General features: G+C 46.6%; 1 protein-coding gene across 1 annotated transcript; it reads left to right on the top strand.

Moving 5' to 3' along the window:
• SLC30A10 (solute carrier family 30 member 10) lies at positions 1,883-19,853 on the top strand. The gene is given in 5 exon segments (XM_003357627.4): positions 1,883-4,535; positions 4,538-4,654; positions 5,293-5,370; positions 11,895-12,134; positions 14,759-19,853. Coding segments are annotated over 5 exon segments (1,470 nt in total). The 5' UTR covers positions 1,883-4,000; the 3' UTR covers positions 15,259-19,853.

The following is a 20,277-nucleotide window of genomic DNA, read 5'->3' as shown; positions in this document are numbered from 1 at the left end:
CTAGTCAGATTCGTTAATCACTGAGCCATGATGAGAACTCCGTACCTCTTCTTTTGAGTAAGCGTATGGCTTTGGACATATATGCACTGTGGTAAATGGAATGTCTACCCAACAGGGACGTGCTGTCTAGCACAGGGAACTCTACCCAGTATTCTGAGATCATCCATGTGGGAAAAGAATCTGAAAGAGAATGGACGTGTGTCCATGTAGAACTGAATCACTTTGCTGTACAGCAGAAATGATCCCAACATTGTAAGTCAATTAAAAAAAATAGAATATGGCCTTGGACAAGATGTCCATTCTTTTCTCTGAAAGGAGGGCCATCTCTTGTCACGTTGAGCTAAAAAAAGAAAACAAAAATAGCTGCTTTTTCAATTTCTAAAAAAAAGAGAAAATAATGGGTTGCTAGTTTCTGGGTCAATGTAAACACAATGTAAAAAGAATTTTGAGGGTCATCATCTGACTGTCTAAATTGTAGCACATGCCATTCTGTTCCAGGAAAGAGTGAACTTCTAAGTCCTTTCATGTGTTTAGAATAAAAGAAGGATTACAGCTGCCAGCCTACACCACAGCCACAACACCACCAGATCCGAGCCACATCTGCAACCTACACCACAGCTCAGGGCAACGCTGGATCCTTAACCACTGAGCGAGGCCAGGGATTGAACCCGCATCCTCATGGATACTAGTTGGGTTCGTGACCACTGAGTCACGATGGGAATGCCAGCATCACCATTGTGTGCCCCGAGAAATCAAAAACTTCATGTGACTCACTTTATTGCTACATTTGCTTTATTGAGGTTGTCTGGAACCGAACCCACAATATCGCTGAACTCTGTCTGTACTTAAGGGGGCTGTCGTGCGGATGAAATGAGACAATGAGGCACTCGACTCAGGGCTGGGAAGAGAGTCAGAGCTCAATAAACAGAAGCTACGAAACCTCATGATTTATAGTAACCATAGATGCCATTTAAGTTTTGGACAATTAACTTAGATTATATACGTATAACCTATATGTGTGCATATATATACACACACACACCCGACTATATATATAATTATAGTTAGATATTAGTCAGAATGTTATCCTTCGGTATATTTGGTTGACACCCTGAGTCTTTCTTCAAGGCAGGAACTGGGCAGTACAGCTCGCACCCAGGCTTCCTCAGCCACTGGCTTTCTAGATCCATCACTGCCTTCTCCAGGGCTGTGATGTGGTTCTTATCTGCCTGGGTTAGGAGAACGGCTGGGCAACAGGCACAGGGGATCTCTTTCTGTTGCTCTCAGGTTTTCTTGTAGTTGTGAATAACCAAGAAAGGCAGCCAGCAGGGATTGTGTTCGTGCTGTCGCATGATCTCCAAAAGGCCCCTCTCTTATTGGGACTGTTTGGCTTGCTATCCATAGGTCCCAGGTCCCAGAGGTTTCATAGTCTGGGGCTCTGGCATGGCACCGCTCTTCTTCTCTTAGAGCGTGTTGTCTGAGGCTCCATACTAATTCTGTTACACATGTGCTTCATAATTAATACTAGTACCAATCAGTATTAGTAGATTATATACTAACATTCTGTATTAACACTCATCTACTAGCCTGGCTAATAGGTGCTCCTCTGGGCCACTTCCGTCTTACTCCCCTCCCCTAGTCTCTTCTTCCTCACCCCACACCTTCTTTTTCTTCCTGTCTTTTTTTTTTGTCTTTTTTTTTTAGGGCTGCGCCCACGGCATATGGAGCTTCCCAGGCTAGGGGATCAAATTGGAGCAGCAGCTGCCAGCCTACACCACAGCCACAGCCATGTGGGATCCAAGCCACATCTGCAACCTACGCCATGGTTCATGGCAATGCTGGATCCTTAACCCACTGAGTGAGGCCAGGGATTGAACCTGCATTCCCATGGATACTAGGTGAGTTCATTTCCACAGAGCCAAAGGGGGAACTTTTTTTTTTTTTTCCTAAATAAATAAACAGCTGGAGTTCCTGCTGTGACACATGACAGTATTGGCAGCGTTTCTGCAGTGCTGGGTTGCAGGTTCGATCCCTGGCTCAGCACAGTGGGTTGAAGGCATTGTTGCCGCAGCTGTGGCCTAGGTCACAGGTGCGGCTCGGATCTGATCCCTGGCCTGGGAACTCCAAATGCCATGGGGCAGCCAAAAAAGAAAAAAAAAAAAGCTGACATTTATTGAGTGCTTGCTGTGATGATCTGTATAATAAGAGCACTGTTATAATCACTTTACACCTACTAAGCCATTTAGCTCTCCCAACCCTATGAGGGGGCACTAAAATATTATTACTTTTTCACAGTAGTGAAAACTGGCTCTGACGATTAGGACTGGCTTGCAAACCCACACAGCTTCAAAACTTTCAACAGCCTGTATCTCCTTGCTTTAAGTTCTTGGTCATTGTAATACGAATTCATAGAGGAGACGTTCAGTGATGGATTTCCTCAGGTTCTCAGTGTAGGACAGTCCCCTTCCTTCCTGGAGGTGGGCATGGAGTGCATAACAGGCTCTCTGAATTGGGGGGCTCATCTGGTATAAGGGGGAGCCCTCAGATCCAGGAGGTTTTCGCCTGCTTGCTAAGGACCCTCAGGGGTTGTTGAAAGACAAGGTCAGGTTTTATGGGACTTGAATTAGAAGATTGTGCTAATGGCTTCTGTGGCTTTTTTGGAGTGAGGCATTTTTATTCATGTCCAAGCCAAAAGCAGATGTGTTTTTGCATTTTTTTTTTTTTTTTTTAGGAATGGTTAAAGTTCAGCGGTTGGGGATGGGGCAGCGATTAGCGAGGTCATCAGCCTTCACCCTTGGGTCTTTTTCAGAATGAGACAGGAGTGTAAATCTGAAACAAGCCAGTAAGGAAACCTGCAAGGGTCTCCTCACCTCCGTCCCCGAACTGACCACGGGCGAGCACCCCTCTTCAAGGGCCCACACGGGTCCTTGGTTTCTGCCGGAATCCCTGAGACGGGCCTCTTCTTGGTAACTTGGAACAGGGCTCAGTGTCAACAGAAAGGCTCTATTTGGACTAGGCCTGCATGTAGGTCAGTCACTGAACTCTGAGTATCCGGTTATGCTACCAGGGGCCCACGGGGTGAGCAGAGTATTTTCTCCAATGGAGAAGGAGTCAGGTGCACAGAGGAGAACGCCCCTGGCTTGCGCCTACCACGGAGAAAGTGCGTTTCTGGCCGCTGGGCGGGAGTGTCAGGCTCACACAAGTGGGACCTGCGCGCTCCTCCAGGGCTCCCTGGAAGGTGGCTTTGTGAGCGAAGCTTCCAAAAGGGGAGAGAGGTGATGCTGTACCCCGGAGGGGCGACGGAAGCAATGAAGGCTGTGAGCGAGAAGAAAGGATGAAATAGCGGGGGGGGGGGGGGGGGGAGTGCGGCTGCTGAGGGTGGAATCAGCCCAAACTGCACGGATCGTGCGTGGGCCAGGAAGCGTTGGGAAGGGCAGGGTTGGTGCTCGGGGTTAAAGGGACTCTGTCATAAAACCCAGTGTGGGCAGGTACGCGAAGGCGTTCACGTCCGCCACGGCGAACACACCCCGCGGCAGTCAAGGTCCTTATCACTAAGAGTCCACAGTCACGGCCCGGGTGATCAGAGGGACCGGAGAAGCGGGGCGGACGGGTGAACCCCTCCTATGCTTAGGGGTGACGGGTGCCATCCAGGCACGCCCCCTCTTTCGGCAGCTCCATTCTCTGCTCGCTCCGGCCCGGCCCTCGGGAAGACACACGCTGGCCGGTGGCCGCGTGCCAGACAAGTAAGGCCGGGCCGCGAGGGAGGGGCAGGGGCCCGGGAGGCGGCGAGAGGTCCCTGAGATACGGCCGCGCGGCCCCTCCTTTAGACTCTGGACGTGCGGGTACCCGGGCCACTCTGCCTCCGCCTCCGCCTTCGCCTTATAAGAAGCCCCAGCGCCCGCAGGCAGGGCGGCCGAGAGGCGGGACCAGGCCACCGCGGAGTCACGGGCGCCGCGCCCCACCTGTCGCGGCGGCGCCGAGCCATCGGTCGCGCAGGGAGATGGGCCGCTACTCGGGCAAGACGTGCCGGCTGCTCTTCATGCTCGTGCTCACCGTCGCCTTCTTCGTGGCCGAGCTGGTGTCGGGCTACCTGGGCAACTCCATCGCGCTGCTGTCGGACTCTTTCAACATGCTGTCCGACCTGATCTCGCTGTGCGTGGGCCTGAGCGCCGGCTACATCGCGCGGCGCCCCCGCGGGGGCCTGGGCGCCACCTACGGCTACGGCCGCGCCGAGGTGGTGGGCGCGCTCAGCAACGCCGTCTTCCTCACCGCGCTCTGCTTCACCATCTTCGTGGAGGCCGTGCTGCGCCTGGCCCGGCCCGAGCGCATCGATGACCCGGAGCTGGTGCTCATCGTCGGCGCCCTGGGGCTGGCGGTCAACGTGCTGGGGCTGCTCATCTTCCAGGACTGCGCCGCCTGGTTCGCCGGCTGCGGCCGCCGCCGCCGCCGCCCACAGCTTCAGCAGCAGCAGCAGCAGCAGCAGCGGCCGGCCGGGGGCGGCATCCCCTGCGCTTTCGGGGATCCTCCGGGCGCCGAGGGCCGCTGGCCAGCCGCCGCCCCGCCGGCCCCGGCCGAGACTCGGCCGTGACCCTCCGCGCGGCCTCGCTGGACAGGAAGGTCGAGAAGGGGGCGACCGTGTTCTCAAACGTAGCAGGTGCCTTTCGGTTGCATCCTCCGGTCCGCGTGGCCTTTCCCTCCGGCATACACTCCATTCCTCCTCGCCCCACGCCCTCTTTTTTGCTTGTCTGCTTTTTTTTTTTTTTTTTTAAATCGATTTTCTCTGCAATCCGGCTTTAAGTCTCTGCCGTTAACTGAACATATTACCCACGATTTTCCCCCCTTCTGGATCCTTCGGTCCCCTTTGCCTCTTTCCCCTCCCCCACCCCCTCTGCAAAGGAGTATTGATTTTCTGGGAAATCAGTTATTGCTATTGGGCAACAGAGAGCCCTCCCAACCCTCGCCTCTTCTTTAGATGCTACCTGAACTTTGTTTTTCTCCCTCCCCCTCCGCCTGTCTTTCCATCCCCTCGGGGGTTATTGGGTTTGGGGGTGGGTTCGAACCGCCTCTTTGTTTTAACTTGAATGGAAGTGTGAATGAAGTTCAAAGGTGAATCCCTAGGCTTTTCCAAGGCCACCTGTGCTGCTCTGGGCTGGGTGATTTGGAAGGGCGGGCGGGGGGGGGGGGTCTGATAAGCTAGTTGGAATTGAAAATAACGGAACTTGTTTTTGAGTCCCTTGGTTCTTTTTGTTTGTAGAACTTATACACAACACAAGGTTTCTTCTTTGAATGCAGGTGATTCCCTGAACACCCAGAATGAACCGGAAGAGATGATGAAAAAGGAGAAAAAGTCCGAAGCCCTGAATATCAGAGGTAGGATTGATTGGGGGCCGGGCTGAAATCCTTTGCAGTGTTACTTGTGGACTGGGCTGTGTGCTTCCTTTCTGTGTGCCTTGTCACAGGTGTGTTAGAAAGTAGGCCGTGACATGCCGAGACTATGACCTTGGTCTCTTGCCTAATCAGGGCATCGATTCTAAGGGAAACAGAGCTGCTAATGATTTATCCTTGCTCTGCTTAGGCTCTGCTCTTGCTGCCTGCTCCAGGGCCTCACGCATCCGTGGCATGCTGCTGCTTGACTTTGTCTGCTTGTGGATATTGCTAACATACAATGCAGCTGATTTGAATTGAATATCGTTTTGATAAAGGTTGGGAGAGAGTAGAGGGGCTGCCCTCTCAGGTTATGTCCTGAGGACCCTGCTGAATGACCCTGATTGTCCCCTTGTGGCTTCAGCCTGAAAGCTGCTCCTGGGTGGGGCTGAGGGCTCTCTTGACACTCCACCTCCAGGCCCACAGTGGGGGTTCTGGGGTGCCACGTGGAAAGCACATCACTAGCGCTCCTCCTGCCCTGTGCTCAGGGTCACAAGCCCAGGGTGAAGTTCAGCCCAGGGAGTTCAGGTGTGCCTTACTCACCAGACACCAACAGGTGCACCACATGTCCCCTTTCCAGCGCCTTGGGCACAGGTTTGCTTTCCAGCACAAGTTTGCTGCAGAAGGAATCCTGAGGGTCAGTCTCCAGTCTGATGGAAAATGTCAGCAGAGATTATGCAAAGATCATTACCTCTGCGTGTTTGGGGAAGCCTGTCTCGTGACTTAGAGGGAAATAGTACAAAGAACAGCCAATGATGCCTTCATGTCTGAGACTCACATCTCCTCGACAAAGTGGTACCCAGAATGGGTTTGGAGGGAGAGTCAGGAAACAGCAGCAACACACGAGCTCCAAAAATTTGTAAATGAGTTAGCTTAAAAAATTTTAACTGCAACATGGGAATTCCTAAAAGGTGTGGTGGTGAGTCTTTTGGGGAAGAGACTCTCTGATGAAAACTCATAATTCTTTAATTTATCCTTCCTTTTTTTTTAGATTCAGCTTACATATACATCCATATACATATAATAGGTTTTTAAGATAGAGTTTTCCATCATAGCACTTTATCTTTTCAAAGCACATTCTGTTAATTTTTTGTTCTTTTTAAATTGAGAAGTAATTGGCGTATAGCATGTTAATTTCGGGTGTACAACATAATGATTTGATCTTTGTATATATAGTGAACCCATCACCACAATGTCTATTAGCATCCACTGTCATACATAGCTTTTTTTTTGCATGTAATGAGAACTTTTAAGATCTACTCTCTTGGCAACTTTGCAATATATGATTCAGTATTATCAATTATAGTTACCATGACATATGTTGCATTTCCATGTATTATTTCTCCTATAACTAGAAACTTGTACCTTTTGGCTCCATTCACCTGACCCCCCGCCCCCGGCCGCCCCCTCGTCAGCCACCAACCTGTTCTCTGTCTCCGTGAGCTTTTTTTTTTTTTAAGATTCACATACAAGTGAAATGATTGATTATTCCTTCTCTTCCATTACAGAGAAAGAGACCAGGTAGATAGAAAGAAGCAAAGAGTGAAGAGTAGGCCCCAGTAGATGTTGGGACCATGTTTGGAAAGTTGATCTTGCTAATTTTTATTTTCGTTTTCTTAAATTTATTTATTTTTTGCTTTTTGGGGCCACACCTGCGGCATATGGAAGTTCCCAGGCTGGGGGTCGAATCTGGGCTGCAGCTGCCGGCCTACACCACAGCCACAGTAACGTGGGATCCCGGCCACGTCTGCCACCTACACCACAGCTCATGGCAACGCTGGATCCTTAACCCCCTGAGCGAGGCCAGGGATCGAACCCTCATCCTCATGGGTACCAGTCAGATTTGTTTCTGCTGTGCCATGACGGGAACTCTGATCTTGCTAATTTTTAGCCCACAGCTGCTGGAATCCCCCGGTAGAAAGACGTCACAGTGGAAAGGTGCCTTGGCCTACCTAGCTGAGCCTTGTGGTCCACAGGGACCCATGTACCTCTAGCTTCTGATGGAGGTAAACAATTCAGTGTCGGAATGATTGGGCTTTGGGTTCCAGCTGCCTGGGTTTGGGTCCCAGCTCTGCCACTTGAGAACAGTGTGACTGTGGGCGAGTTATTGAACCTCTCTAAGCCTCCGTGTCCCTCATCTTTAAAATGAGGAGACTCATAGTACCCTCTTCATGGGGTTGTTGTGAAAAGGGCTCAGGCACCTGGGAGGAAACCCAGCTACCATCTTTATGGCCTGCATGCTCGGGGCCAGACACCGTTCACGAATGGGTCGCTTTGCCCTTGTAACAGCTTTTTTTGTGAGGTGGGTCCTCTTGATCGTCTCGTGGTGAGTAGAATTGCTGGGCTCCAGCCTAGGGTGCTTCAGGACAGGGAAGCGCAGGGCCCTAGCGGTGACCGGCGCGAGCCTTTCCATATTTCTGGCCAAGGGGAAGGCTGGCCTTACCTTGGGTCCCGGGTCCTCATCTGGAAGCCACGACTCGGAGGAGGAGCACAGTGTCTTAAAGCTGGAAAGGCCCCAGGGAAACTGGACTCCCAGCCCTTCCCTCTAGATGAGAAAAAGGGACCAGCGGGTCTGGGGACTACCCAGCTCACCCGGCTAGCGGTGGAGACAGGACTGGTGTCCTGGGCTCCTCCTTCACATGTCTGGCGCTTTCTCTCAGGATACCCCGGTGCCCATGCAGGATGGCTGGCTTCTCAGTGCCCACAGACCGGTGAATGGCTACCTTTGGGACATTTTAGCCACGGCTTTAGAGAGCAGGACTGTGCCCCAGACCTTCAGGGAATAAATCGTTACGGGAATTCTTGTGAACAAAAATCATTTCTTCATTTTCCTTTACTGTTTCTTTCATGCCAATGGAATAAAAAAAAATGCCTTCTAACAAACACGTTCCAGAGTTCCCAGTGTGGCTCATCCTGTCCTCACACTTGAAGGACTCGCTGGTCCGGAGTGAACACTCCTTTCTGGATGTTTCTGTCCTTCTCTTCACCCCTTCCCTGGCTCACCTCGATCCCTCAACTGTCTCCCTGCCCCCCACCATTTAAGGCAACTTATCGAGGGGTGAGCAGGGCTTAGTCCGGCAGGTCTGGTTCAAGTCCTGGGCCAGGGATCACATCTGCATCCCCATGGATACTAGTCAGGTTTGTAACCTGCTGAGCCACAATGGGAATGCCTAATTTTTTTAAAAAATTTTGGCCAAGCCCAAGGTACACAGAAGTTCTCAGGCCAGGGATTGAACCTGCACTGGTTCAATTTTCCTGAGCCGCTGCAGGGACAACACCAGCTTCTTACCCTGCTGTGCCACCAGGGAGCTCCAGTTATCTATTTTATATATAATAGTGTGTATATATTAATCCCATTCTCCTAATTTATCCCTCCCCCCCGTGGTTTCCTCTTATAACCATAAGTTTTACTTTGAAATCTGTGTATTTGTTTCTGTTTTATAAATAAGTTCTTTCGTATCATTTTTTTTTTTTTTTTTTTTTTTGTCTTTCTAGGGCCGCACCTGCGGCATATGGAGGTTCCCAGGCTAGGGGTCGAATTGGAGCTACAGACACTGGCCTACACCACAGCCACAGCAACATCAGATCCAAGCTGTATCTGGAGAAGCCTTTCCTGAGATTTTCCTTCCCAGGGAATGATCTTCCCTCTAGAAGTTACTGACACACTTATCTCACAATCCTGCCAGTGGACTGTGGTCCCCCGAAGATAAAGAGCATATTTGCACAGGAGGCCAGAAAACACACTGCAATAACCAATCTCAGGAATTTAGTGAAACGATGCCATAAGCAGTTTTTCAAACTAAAGATCACAGTAGTTTGGGTCATAAAATCAATTTAGTAGCGTAGGATCAGCATTTAGAAAATTAACTAGAATTGGAGTTCCCGTCGTGGCTCAGTGGAAACCAATCCAACTAGCATCCATGAGAACGCAGGTTCGATCCCTGGCCCCGCTTAGTGGGTTAAGGATCCTGTGTTTGCTGTGAGCTGTGGTGCAGGTCACAGATGTGCCTTGGATCCCGTGTTTGCTGTGAGCGGTGGTGTAGGTTGCAGACATGGCTCGGATCTGGCATTGCTGTGGCTGTGGTGTAGGCTAGCAGCTGCAGTTCTGATTTGACCCCTAGCCTGGGAACCTGCATATGCCTTGGGTTCTAGTACCTAAAAAAGACAAAAAAAAAGAAATTAACTAGAATTAAATGAAATAGAATAGAAAACAGTAATAAATCATCTGTAAGGTCAAGTCTTGTTTTTTCACAAAACCTGTGTTTCGGGGTATGTTTGTGCATGGGCTGGGGTGCAAAATATGATTCTTACTGTGGATTATGTGAACAGTAAGTTTGAACACCCTTTCGTGTAATTCACAGGGGCTAAGAGTGAGATATTTTTCAGAAGTGGAAGCTGAAACTAGAATTTAGGACTTAGGAGGCACAGTGGTTCTTTGGTCAGGCTAGCCAGACTTCTGTCCCCACTCAAACGCTTTCTAGCTGTGTGATCTTGGATAAGTTACTTAGTTACTCTGTGCCTCAGTTTCCTCATTTGTAAAATGAAGAGAGTAACCATCTCAGAAAGACCTTAAGAGGACTTACTGTGTAAATACATGCTGCGTATGCACATGCCATGCACACGTGCCCAGCGCCTATGTGTTGGCTTGCATTACAGTTAGGAGTATTAACTAAAAGACAGAGATTACTGAAAAAGAGTTCATGGAAAAAAAAACCCCAAAACAGACAATCTCAGGCAGTAAAAATGATGTTGAGTGTTGAGTACACATGGGTAATATTTAGCCTTCTTTTTTTTTTTTTTTTTTTTTGGCTGCACCTGTGGCACATGGAAGTTCCCAGAACCAGGATCAAATCCGAGCAGCAGCTGTGACCTTCATCACACAGAGAACTGGGAATCCTTAACCCACTATACCACAGGGGGAACTCCAGGTCTTCATATTTGTATGCTGCCCTGGAAAAGCTTAAAGTTTGAGTTTTCAGTTCCTCCTGGACGAACAAGGTATAGAGACCAACTCTTGGGACTGTTTTGAGTTTCTGTTTGTGGTCGAGGTGGGACTGAGGCAGAAGGAGCTCCTCTGGGGGTGAGGTGGGCAGCAGGGGGCATGGAATTTGAAAAGGGGGCTATTTAATGTGTTTATTGAATCAGGATCCTAGTACCATAAACATTCAGTCAGAAGGAAATATGGGGATTCTTTTTATTCTTGTATTTTTTTGGGGAAAAGTTGCCATGAGTTATATTCAGAGTGTTTACAAAATGCCATTTTGCCTATGATGCTACTCAGAATCCTAAAACTGTTGCCAAGAGGAAAAATTAGCCTGTTCTAAGTGAGGCTATGTGAATTCTACCAGGTGAATCTGGGATATTTGGAGAAACAGATCTTAATCTATAGGCTTTCTTCTAGAGCGGTGCTTTGGCACCTTTTTTTTTTTTTGCATTTGAATCACCTGGGGATCTTATTAAAATGCAGAATCAGATTCAACAGGTCGGAGGTGGGGCTTAAGATTCTGCATTTCTCACCAGCTTCTGGGTGATGCGGAAGCTGTTGTTTTGCCAACCATGCACTGACGAGCAAGATTCTGATGTTGCTTCCTGTGGGAAAAAATACTTGGTGCTCATCATTTATAATCCTTCTGACGCATCTCCACCTCATTCACTAAATCCCAGTTTCATCTCCGTCTAACAAACAGCTGAACTCGGAGATCTACTTTGCTAGGATGACATGTTTTCTGTATCATAATCGAAACTTTCGATGTGGGTCCCATAGGTAAAGGCATCCACAGTTTTTGTGATTTTTATCTGTAGAATTTCAATGTCATTTTATTGTGACCAAGGGCTCTTTATTTAGTGGGAATGTTGCTGGAGTCACAGTTCCGGAGGACCTCTGAAACCAAATGCAACTTCAGTGACTACAGACTAAGTGAGAATAGGTAAAAGCATTTAGGGAGGAGGAAAATGGATCAAAATCTCCCATACATCTCCCATAAATCCAGGAAAATGGATCTACACCTCCTTTGTAGAGGGAAGACAAAGCATAAAAAGAACCACTCTTGGTTATCTCTTAGTTCCCTTTCTTCTCAAAAATGTCTGAAGCAATTTAAAGCAGACACCTGTCTTGAAGAAAAAAACAAAACCAGTTGCACAGCGTCTGTTTTCCGGCTTGGTGCCCTTTGATGGGCAGTGGGTGGCAGCGATGTGGCACCATGAACGGGCACAATCCCTCTTCAGACTCAGCGCAGAACCTTCCCAAGCTGTTCCAGGTTCTCCGGGTCCTGGGACGATGGACGGAGGTTTTGCTTTCTGAGAAGCAGTGGCCATTGCTTTTGCGTTCCAATCCAGCCTGCTGTTCTAACCAAAGAGACAACGGATAGCGATGGGTGTTAAAACACTTGGGAACCCAAGTCCCCCAGTGCCACGTGGCTCCCAAACCCAGATCTGGGATTTATCCATTTTCCTATCTTTCTTCCCGACAGGGGTGCTTTTGCACGTGATGGGAGACGCACTGGGGTCAGTGGTTGTGGTGATCACAGCCATCATATTCTACGTGCTTCCCCTGAAACAGGAGGACCCGTGTAACTGGCAGTGCTACATCGACCCCAGCCTGACTGTCGTCATGGTCATCATCATTTTGTCCTCCGCCTTCCCGCTCATCAAGGAGACCGCTGCCATTCTGCTGCAGATGGTCCCTAAAGGTGTCAACATGGAGGAGCTGAGTAAGTCAGGCGACCCTGACCTGGAACTCTTGCCCACTTAATGTTCTTCAGGCCAAAGGGCCAGCATTGTTTGAGAGCCGTGCTGGGTGTGTGTGTCCTGAGATACACTAAGCCCCAGGCAATGGAGATGTTCATCCAGCTTTCTGTTGCCTAGTAAGATGACTCACAGCTCCAGGAATGGAAGGTCCTTTATAGCCCATGGTTCTCCGACTCGACTGCCGATGTGCCAGGGTACCACCTATTCCTGAGCCATCTGTTTACCTGTTCACGTCAGAGATTTATTTTAGCTCAGATAAGGCCACTCTGCCCCGAACTTGATTTTTATTCCCCCTATTTTGAAAACACGAGTTACTCATTTGTATTCTAGATCCTGCTTTCTAGTTAACTGACTTTTCTGGGCACGTAAGTCACCGTGTGTCTTAGTAACACAGTAAAGTGGACCATGTTTGGGTTTTTCGGCCACGCCCATGGCATGTGAAAGTTCCCAGGATAGGGATCGAACCCGAGCCACAGCAGTGACACCACCAGATCCTGAACGCTAGGCCTCCAGGGACCTGCATGGACCATGTGTAAATTCAGATGATTCATGACCTCATTCAGGAGGGAATCTGTTTGCTTTGCTCCAACAGGTCAAACTCGAATTTATGTGTATCTGAGGATACAAATTTTAGAGACATTGTAAAATGTCTAAATGGGGCGCTCCGCATACTGGCGAGAAACCCAACATGCACCTTTATTCCTCGTGTTTCTGGATGGAGATGGGGTGTTTAAAAGAAGACAGTTTCTGTGCAGATTGGCTCTTTTTCTCTCCATCATTGCTTCACCCGTGAGCTGGCAAATACAAACTAGAGCCCAGGTCCCCTCTGCAGCTGAGAGTTGGGAGACGTGATTTCATGACCAGTAGCTGAAATGAGATTTGATGGATCTGAACGCCTTGCACGGCCATCACTAGGCTTTCTCCTCAGAGGCAGGATTTACTGCGGGACTGTCCTGCAGAGCCCATCTCTGCCCCATGCTCTGGGCAGAGGAGGACAGAGGTGAAGGAGGCTCCGATATACAGCATTGTTTTCCTTCCAGGGACTAGTTTCCCTATGGAAAAAACAAAATAAACATATACACCACAATCAGCGATATATATGGGCTTATGCTGCCTGTTCACAGGCAATGTGAAAAGCAAATGTTGAAAAAATTAAATTGTGGAGTTCCTGTCGTGGCTCAGCAGAAACAAATCTGACTAGTATCCATGAGGACACAGGTTCAATCCCTGGCCTGGCTCAGTGGGTTAAGCATCCTGTGTTGCTGTGAGCTGAGATGTGTGAGCTGAAGTCACAGATGCGGCTTGGATCCGTTGTTGCTGTGGCTGTGGCGTAGGCCGGCAGCTGCAGCGCTGATTCAGCCTCCAGCCTGGGAACTTTCATATGCTGCAGGTGTGGCCCTAAAAAGCAAAAAAGAAAGAAAGAAAGAAAAATTAAATTGTAATAACAATAGTAACTGCTGTGGCTCTTATTCCATGCAAGGTAATATCGTTCCAAGTGCTTTCCTTATATTAACTCATAGGATTAAAATAATCATGATCACTATTGATCATTCCTAATTTATAGATGAAATTGAGGCACAGAGGGACTGAGCGAATTACCCACGGTCATGCACGTGGTAAATGACTAAATGGGGATTCAAGCTCTAGCTGGCTACACGTTGCTCATGATTACCATTCAATAGCATCTTTCTAAATACATACTTATTTTAGAAAGTATGGAAAATGGAGAAGAGCCTGAATAAGAATGCAGAAATCTCTCATAATCCTACCACCCAGCAATGACCACTCGTCATGTTTTTGTATCAGGTATTCCATAAAACAAAACGTTTTTTTTTGCATGTATACACATTGATGTTAAAAAAAAAAAAAGGAAAAAAGATCATGCCGTATATATAGTCTCACCATTTGCTTTTTTGCCCCCAAAATACCTTATTTACCTTTTCTCATATCCTTAAATATGCAACTTTTTTCACAGCTATATCATATTCTCTCACATAAGTGATTTAATGATTTCCTTATTGTTTCTATTTTTTTCATTAATATAAAAGCATTGTCCAAACCATTCTTGTACATAAATATTTGGTTATTTATTTCCTTTCAATTATTAGAATTGCTAGTAAAGGTTTTGGATCCATATTGCCAAATCCTCTTGAAAAAAGGCATCCCTAGCTTCTATTTCCATCCAGTCCACCAGAGCTTCCAATCCCTTGTAAACTCAACAACCCTGGGCATTTTTTTTTTTTCCCTGCTTTTTGACCTATGGATGTTCCTGGGCCAAGGATCGAACACACACCATGGAAGTGACCCGAGCCGCAGCAGTGACAACGCGATGTCCTTAATCTGCACCGCAAGGGAACCTGCTGGAATTGCCTTTTAGGGGCTAACAATGCCTGATAGAGGAATTCAGAGAGCAGGGGGAGGGCTGTGGGACAGTGTGCCCATATAAGTCCAGCTACTTTTTCCTGTTATTCTTAGTAACTGCATCATTCCGGTGAGAATGCTTAAAGGGGCCATATCCGTCCCCTGGTGGCTCCGTGTTTCAGGTGAAGCCCTCACCTTGGGTATCGCTTGCTCTTCCCTGTTCTAGTGAGTAAACTGTCTGCGGTGCCTGGAATCAGCAGTGTTCACGAAGTCCACATCTGGGAACTTATAAGTGGGAAGATCATTGCCACTCTGCACATCAAGTGTCAGCAGGACAGGGGCGATCAGGATGCCACTAGAAAGATTCGAGAAATCTTCCACAACGTGGGAATCCACAGCGTGACCATCCAGTTGGAGAAGGTGGACCTGAAGGAGGCCCTGGAGCACAAGGACCTGCAGGTGCTCTGCAGCTCGCCCTGCATCTCCAAGGGCTGTGCCAAGCAGCTGTGCTGTCCCCCAGGGGCACTGCCACTGGCCCACGTCAACGGCTGCGCAGAGCACAACGGCGGTCCCCCACTGGACATGGTGCCCGTGGATGGCCTCGGTCGACGAGAAACAGCAGACGTGGCTGTTGAAGTACCTTTGGGAGGTTGTCTAAGTGGCTATGGACAAGCTCTTAGCAAAACTCAGGAGAACTCGCATTGCGTCAACAGCACGCATTTTTAATCTGGTGCCTGCACAAGTAAGACTGTAGAGATAAGGCACTTTGGAACCACTAGCCTGGCTTGTGGCACGAGCTTTGTGGGTTGTGGGCACCAATCAGCCCTGAGTGTGCAAGCTCCGTGTTCACTAAGGGGTTGGCTCTTGGGGGTGGTGGTTGATTGCTGTGTGGCTGAGAACCCTTCACACCATCCTGGGTGTTTCACGGCGCTCTCCAGCCCTTCCGTTTGAACACCTATTTTCTGAAGTACATGCACTAGGTCGCCCCATCAGGGACGTCGAAGGCCGTGGGACTCAATGGCTGTGGGCACAGGATTCACAGTAGTTTGTTTTTCAAATTGATTCGACCTTCTAGCTGACTCTCAGGTGAGGTCATACCAAGTACTCGGAAAACCCTTCCGAACCATGATAGAATAGCTCGAACTGTAATTCTTTCTAGCAGACTTCTTTTCCATTCTGCTAGAAGATCACAAAAAAGGAAAGTTAGGTGGTCCTGCAGAAAATTTTTTTCTTTGACTCATTTTTGAATAAATGTAAAGTGCATACCTGGTAAAGTGGAACGCATTCTCTGAACATTAGAGGAAGTCGAGCTTGTTGGGGGTGGGGAAAGGCAGGAACAAAATGCATGCTGACCATGTCTTCATTGGGGGGGTTAGAGAGAAAAGCGCTTTCTGCTGTGAACTGAACTACAGTGATAGGATGTTTCAAATGTTTAAATATAGAAGATGGTTTTTTGTTTGTTTGTTTTTGTTTTAACCCCTTGGAAGCATGGGAACATTTCTACTTCTTAACGTGTGACACGGTCCTCTTTGAGAGTCGGTCCAGTTGGGATGGTTTTCATTTCTTGCTTATTAATGATTTGCCTACCTGCCTAAATTTCCGAGTCTTCTTTTATATGATCACATTCATCTATGCAGCATTTACCAGGAGTAAATGAGTATTCCTGGGATAGAAAAACATATGGCATTGAAGATGCGTTCTTGCCAAAAAAAAAAAAAAAAGAAGAAGCAGCAGCTAGATTGACTTGCTTTTAGACAGCTTTTAAGTATTGATTATCGTTGCCAACTGGTAATTTGATGGAAAAGTAGATATCCAAGGGAGAAATGAGAATTAATTACATTGCTGCCTTGAATGTGCTTTGAGGAGCTTACACTTTCATATCTCTGACTCATATTGCCAAATTCAAATAAATGTATTAGAATCTGATTTGGTTCCATAACTGACCTGTATTAGTATTGGAGAAACATCGGTATTTAACGTGTTTAGGCAGCCGTAGTTAAACCAGAACAGTCTCCAAATGGGAAGTGCCTTTCTAAAGAGCTAGATTCTTTGATAGATTGCAAATGGTCTGAAAATGACAATCTCTGAGGCGCTAAGCATGGAATCCTGTTTAGCATTTGTACAGGACTCCTCAGAAATGTGGCCCCGGGAACAGCAAAACACCCACGCTTTTCAGCACAAACTCCATTTAAGACACCATGTCTTGGTTTTCCGTTGTAAGGCTGAAATAAGGAAGCAGCTGTGATCAGTAGGATGGGCAGTTTTTTTATTCTTTGAAAATGTATTCTCTGGGTTTAAATTGGCTGTGAATTAGGTAAATAGGAAAATGCCTGAATATGTTTTATCCCTAGGAGTTTATTGAGCATATATACTCAGTATTTTATAGTATATGATATCGTGTGTATATACTTAATAGCTAAAAACAGGGGTAAATAGAAGACATTTTAGTTTTTATTTTTGATATTAAAAGTATGACATGTACCCACACAAAACAGAGGATTCTCTATGAAACTCATCACAGTGATACGTGGACCAAATTCTCTCATGTAATTGTTGGTTGAGATGCATTGATTGGAGCCAAAGGAGAAATCTCTTTCTTCCAGATTTGAAGGTCTAATTTGATTTCAAATCACTCTGCTTTTATGAAAAGGGAAAAAAAATACAATTTTACAGTTTTAGTGCCACTGGCTAAAGGAATGCATATTACTTTGCGTTCAAATAAGGTGCTTTCATTAATCTCTAAAGTATTTTTTCTGGCAAGTAAAAGGCCCTTAATTCCAGTATAATTAAATCTAACCTCACAAAGTTATCTTGATGGACATTTATGAACATACCAGATTATGAAGTATAGTCAATGTGAAAGAATATCTTTTGAAGGTAGTTTGGCCCTGTGTGTTTAATAATGTCCAAACAAGCTAATTAAGTGCAATATTTTTGTTTCGGGTTAGGTGCTGGCATCTGCCGTCTCCGGCACCATGATGCCTGCTGTATGGTATTTTCGCTTGGGTTTTACTCTCCCTTCAGTTGTTCTGCATTTCAGTTCTCCCAAGGAAAGGCAAGGATTGTCTTTTTCCCTTTGAAGCAGCCCTGTGATGTGGCAGTGGTGCCTGATGGACAGCGAGTTTAAACAACACTGCCTTTTTTGTTGAGATTGGAAACGTACTCAGTTTAGCATTCCTGTGTGCTTAGGTTCCTTCTAGAAAATTCTCTCTCTTTTTTCTAAGAACTGAAAACAATTTTTTAAAAGTCTGGGCGATCCTCCATGTGGAGGGGCAGGATCGGGCACACAGAGGGCAGCCCTTACTATCACCTGTTTCTGTGCCAAGAGTCCTTTCTGCTCTCTTTCAACACCAACTATAGGAAATACTGTGTCCGCTTTTACTTTCCAACTTCCAACTCTGCTTTTGAAAATAGAAGGTACTTTCCCCCCCATGATATTTGGCCATTGCGAATATCCACAGGGCTATCCGTCTCCATTGCTGACCAAAAAAAATCATCCTTTCAAGTTTTTGATAAACCATCAATAATAACGGGAGACACTGAGGAAGAATTTGGAAGAGTCTCCATATTAGTTGTCTTCTCTTTTTTCTTTTTTGACCACTAGCGGGCCAAACCCTAGACGGGGTCAGTCAGGAGCTTGCGAAGTACTGTCAGGATGGGTGCTTTGAACATCAAAAAACCACTGGGGTAGATTTTGGATTATAATAAGGCAGCTGCCTTTTGAGGTAGCAAGAGCGTTTGTTATGCTCTTTCAGTCTCAGGCGTTATTTACATACTGGGCTGCATAACTCCTTGTGGTGTGGGGCTGTCCTGCTCATTGTAGGTTTTTAGGAGCACCCTTTGGCCTCGACCTGCTAGATGCCCAGCAGCATCCCCCCAAGGTGTGACATTGTCACAGGTCCCCTGAGGAGCAGAATAGCTCCTAGTTCTGAGCCACTGACTTAATCTGAGAGTACTCGGGGTGTTGTTGACGAAAGCCTTTCCAGGGCCCAATACTCCTTTTAATATAACCAACCAAATTTGCTCTTTAAAAAAATACGTTTAAAGGTGGTGTCAAACTATTTACAAAGAATACTGTCATCTTTACATAGGAACTTGGACATTTAAAGAAAAACGTAATTGGGAAAAAATAAGGCCCTTACAAACCAGATTATGCAGATCAGTCATGTAACAGCGAATGCAACCAAAAAAACAATGCATTTGTTCTTACTATTCTGTGACCCTCTTCAACTCATAAATAGCCTCAGTTTGATGAATCCACTGCTAAATGAGAAAGGGTTACATCAGCACAATCGATTCTTTGAGTTAAGGAGTTTAATTTTCTACTGATTTGGAACTTGATCGTATTTCTTGTTATTGGTTTCTGAAAAGCAGCTCATCTTAGTGCTAATAACTTCAGATATTAAAAAAAATTCTGTCTTGTTTATGTTTAACCCAATCCTTTGCCAAATTATATTCATTTCTTTTTCCAAGAGGACAAAATACAGTTCTTGCTCTTAAATTATCCCGTGTTTAATGTATCTTCACACTCTTGCAATTAAAGTCTGCAAAGAAAGACTGGTTTCAAAAAAATAAGGAAAGATGACTAATTGGGGTTTCTAGTGTGGACTGAGCAAGGCTACTTATTGTATACGCCTGTTGTTCCCTTGATAAACTGTCACCTATTCATGCTTCTGTGTGTATTTGCACATGTTTCGCCGCAAGAATAAAGCAGGAATGAAGTTAGGGGTTCAGGAAACTAGCTGCTCAAATGGAACTCACATCAGACCCTAGTCCTCCTGTAATCTAAATGTCCTCATGAATTTGGGGTTTGGCTCATGAAAATATGTTTGTTTTTTTCTAGAGCTTTTCTTTTCAGGTGTTTCATTCTGGACTTTCTGTTTACATGGAACTTTCTTGAATATTGCTAGTTGGGTCAGTGGTTTCCTCCTGGTCCAAGGCCAAGCCAGAGACACTGAACCTGCTCCGAATTCTAATGGCAAGAATCTGGAAAGGACAATGATTTTCGAGGGAGCGTGACCCCTTCCCAGAGGTCTGAAATGATGTTACAGTACCGTGGAGTTTTGTTGCTTGAAGCCTTCCTTCTGTCGTCACAGGCGATTTTGCCAAAGTATAATTGTCACATTCGGGGGAATTCTTAAAACGCTAAGATACGAAGTTCCAATAATTCATTCCTAATTGCATGTGGGTTCCCCCCGTCGATGTGTGCATGGATGCATATGGCTGTGAAGTGAAAGATGTTCAATGGTGCTGTCAATAAAAAGTTTTTAAACGGAAGATCCGAGATATGCTGGTGAAAATTAAACTGATCACTCAAAGTAGCTGAGCGTGTTTTGCCTTTGTTGCCTGCTTTCGTCAGTTTAATCGCTCAGGATTTTAATAATTTGGGCCGCGTTCTCTGTCTCCATTTTGCTGCTCTTCCTCATACCCCTCTGCCAGTCTCCACTCTTGGCAGAAATGTCACCGATTGTCCTGGCTATCCCCTGCCTACCATGATCTGGACTGACCAGGTTTTCTAGAGGGCTCTCTTTGGCCCTGGGTTTGTGTAGGAGGAAGGCTCTAGGGATGGAGGGAGTGGAGAGAAGCCAGGCTCTTTTTGGGTTTTTGTTTCTTTTCCATTACGATTTATTCGAAGATACTGAATATAGTTCCCTATGCCATAGAGTAGGACCTTGTCCATCCATTCTGTTAGACAAGGCTTTTTTTTTTTTTTTTTTTTTTGCTTTTTAGGGTCAAACCTACTGG

The sequence above is a fragment of the Sus scrofa genome, chromosome 10 (assembly GCF_000003025.6).
Source record: "Sus scrofa isolate TJ Tabasco breed Duroc chromosome 10, Sscrofa11.1, whole genome shotgun sequence".
NCBI lineage: Eukaryota > Metazoa > Chordata > Mammalia > Artiodactyla > Suidae > Sus > Sus scrofa.
Note: the sequence above shows the minus strand (reverse complement) of the source record. Positions and strands in the feature narration are given on the sequence as shown.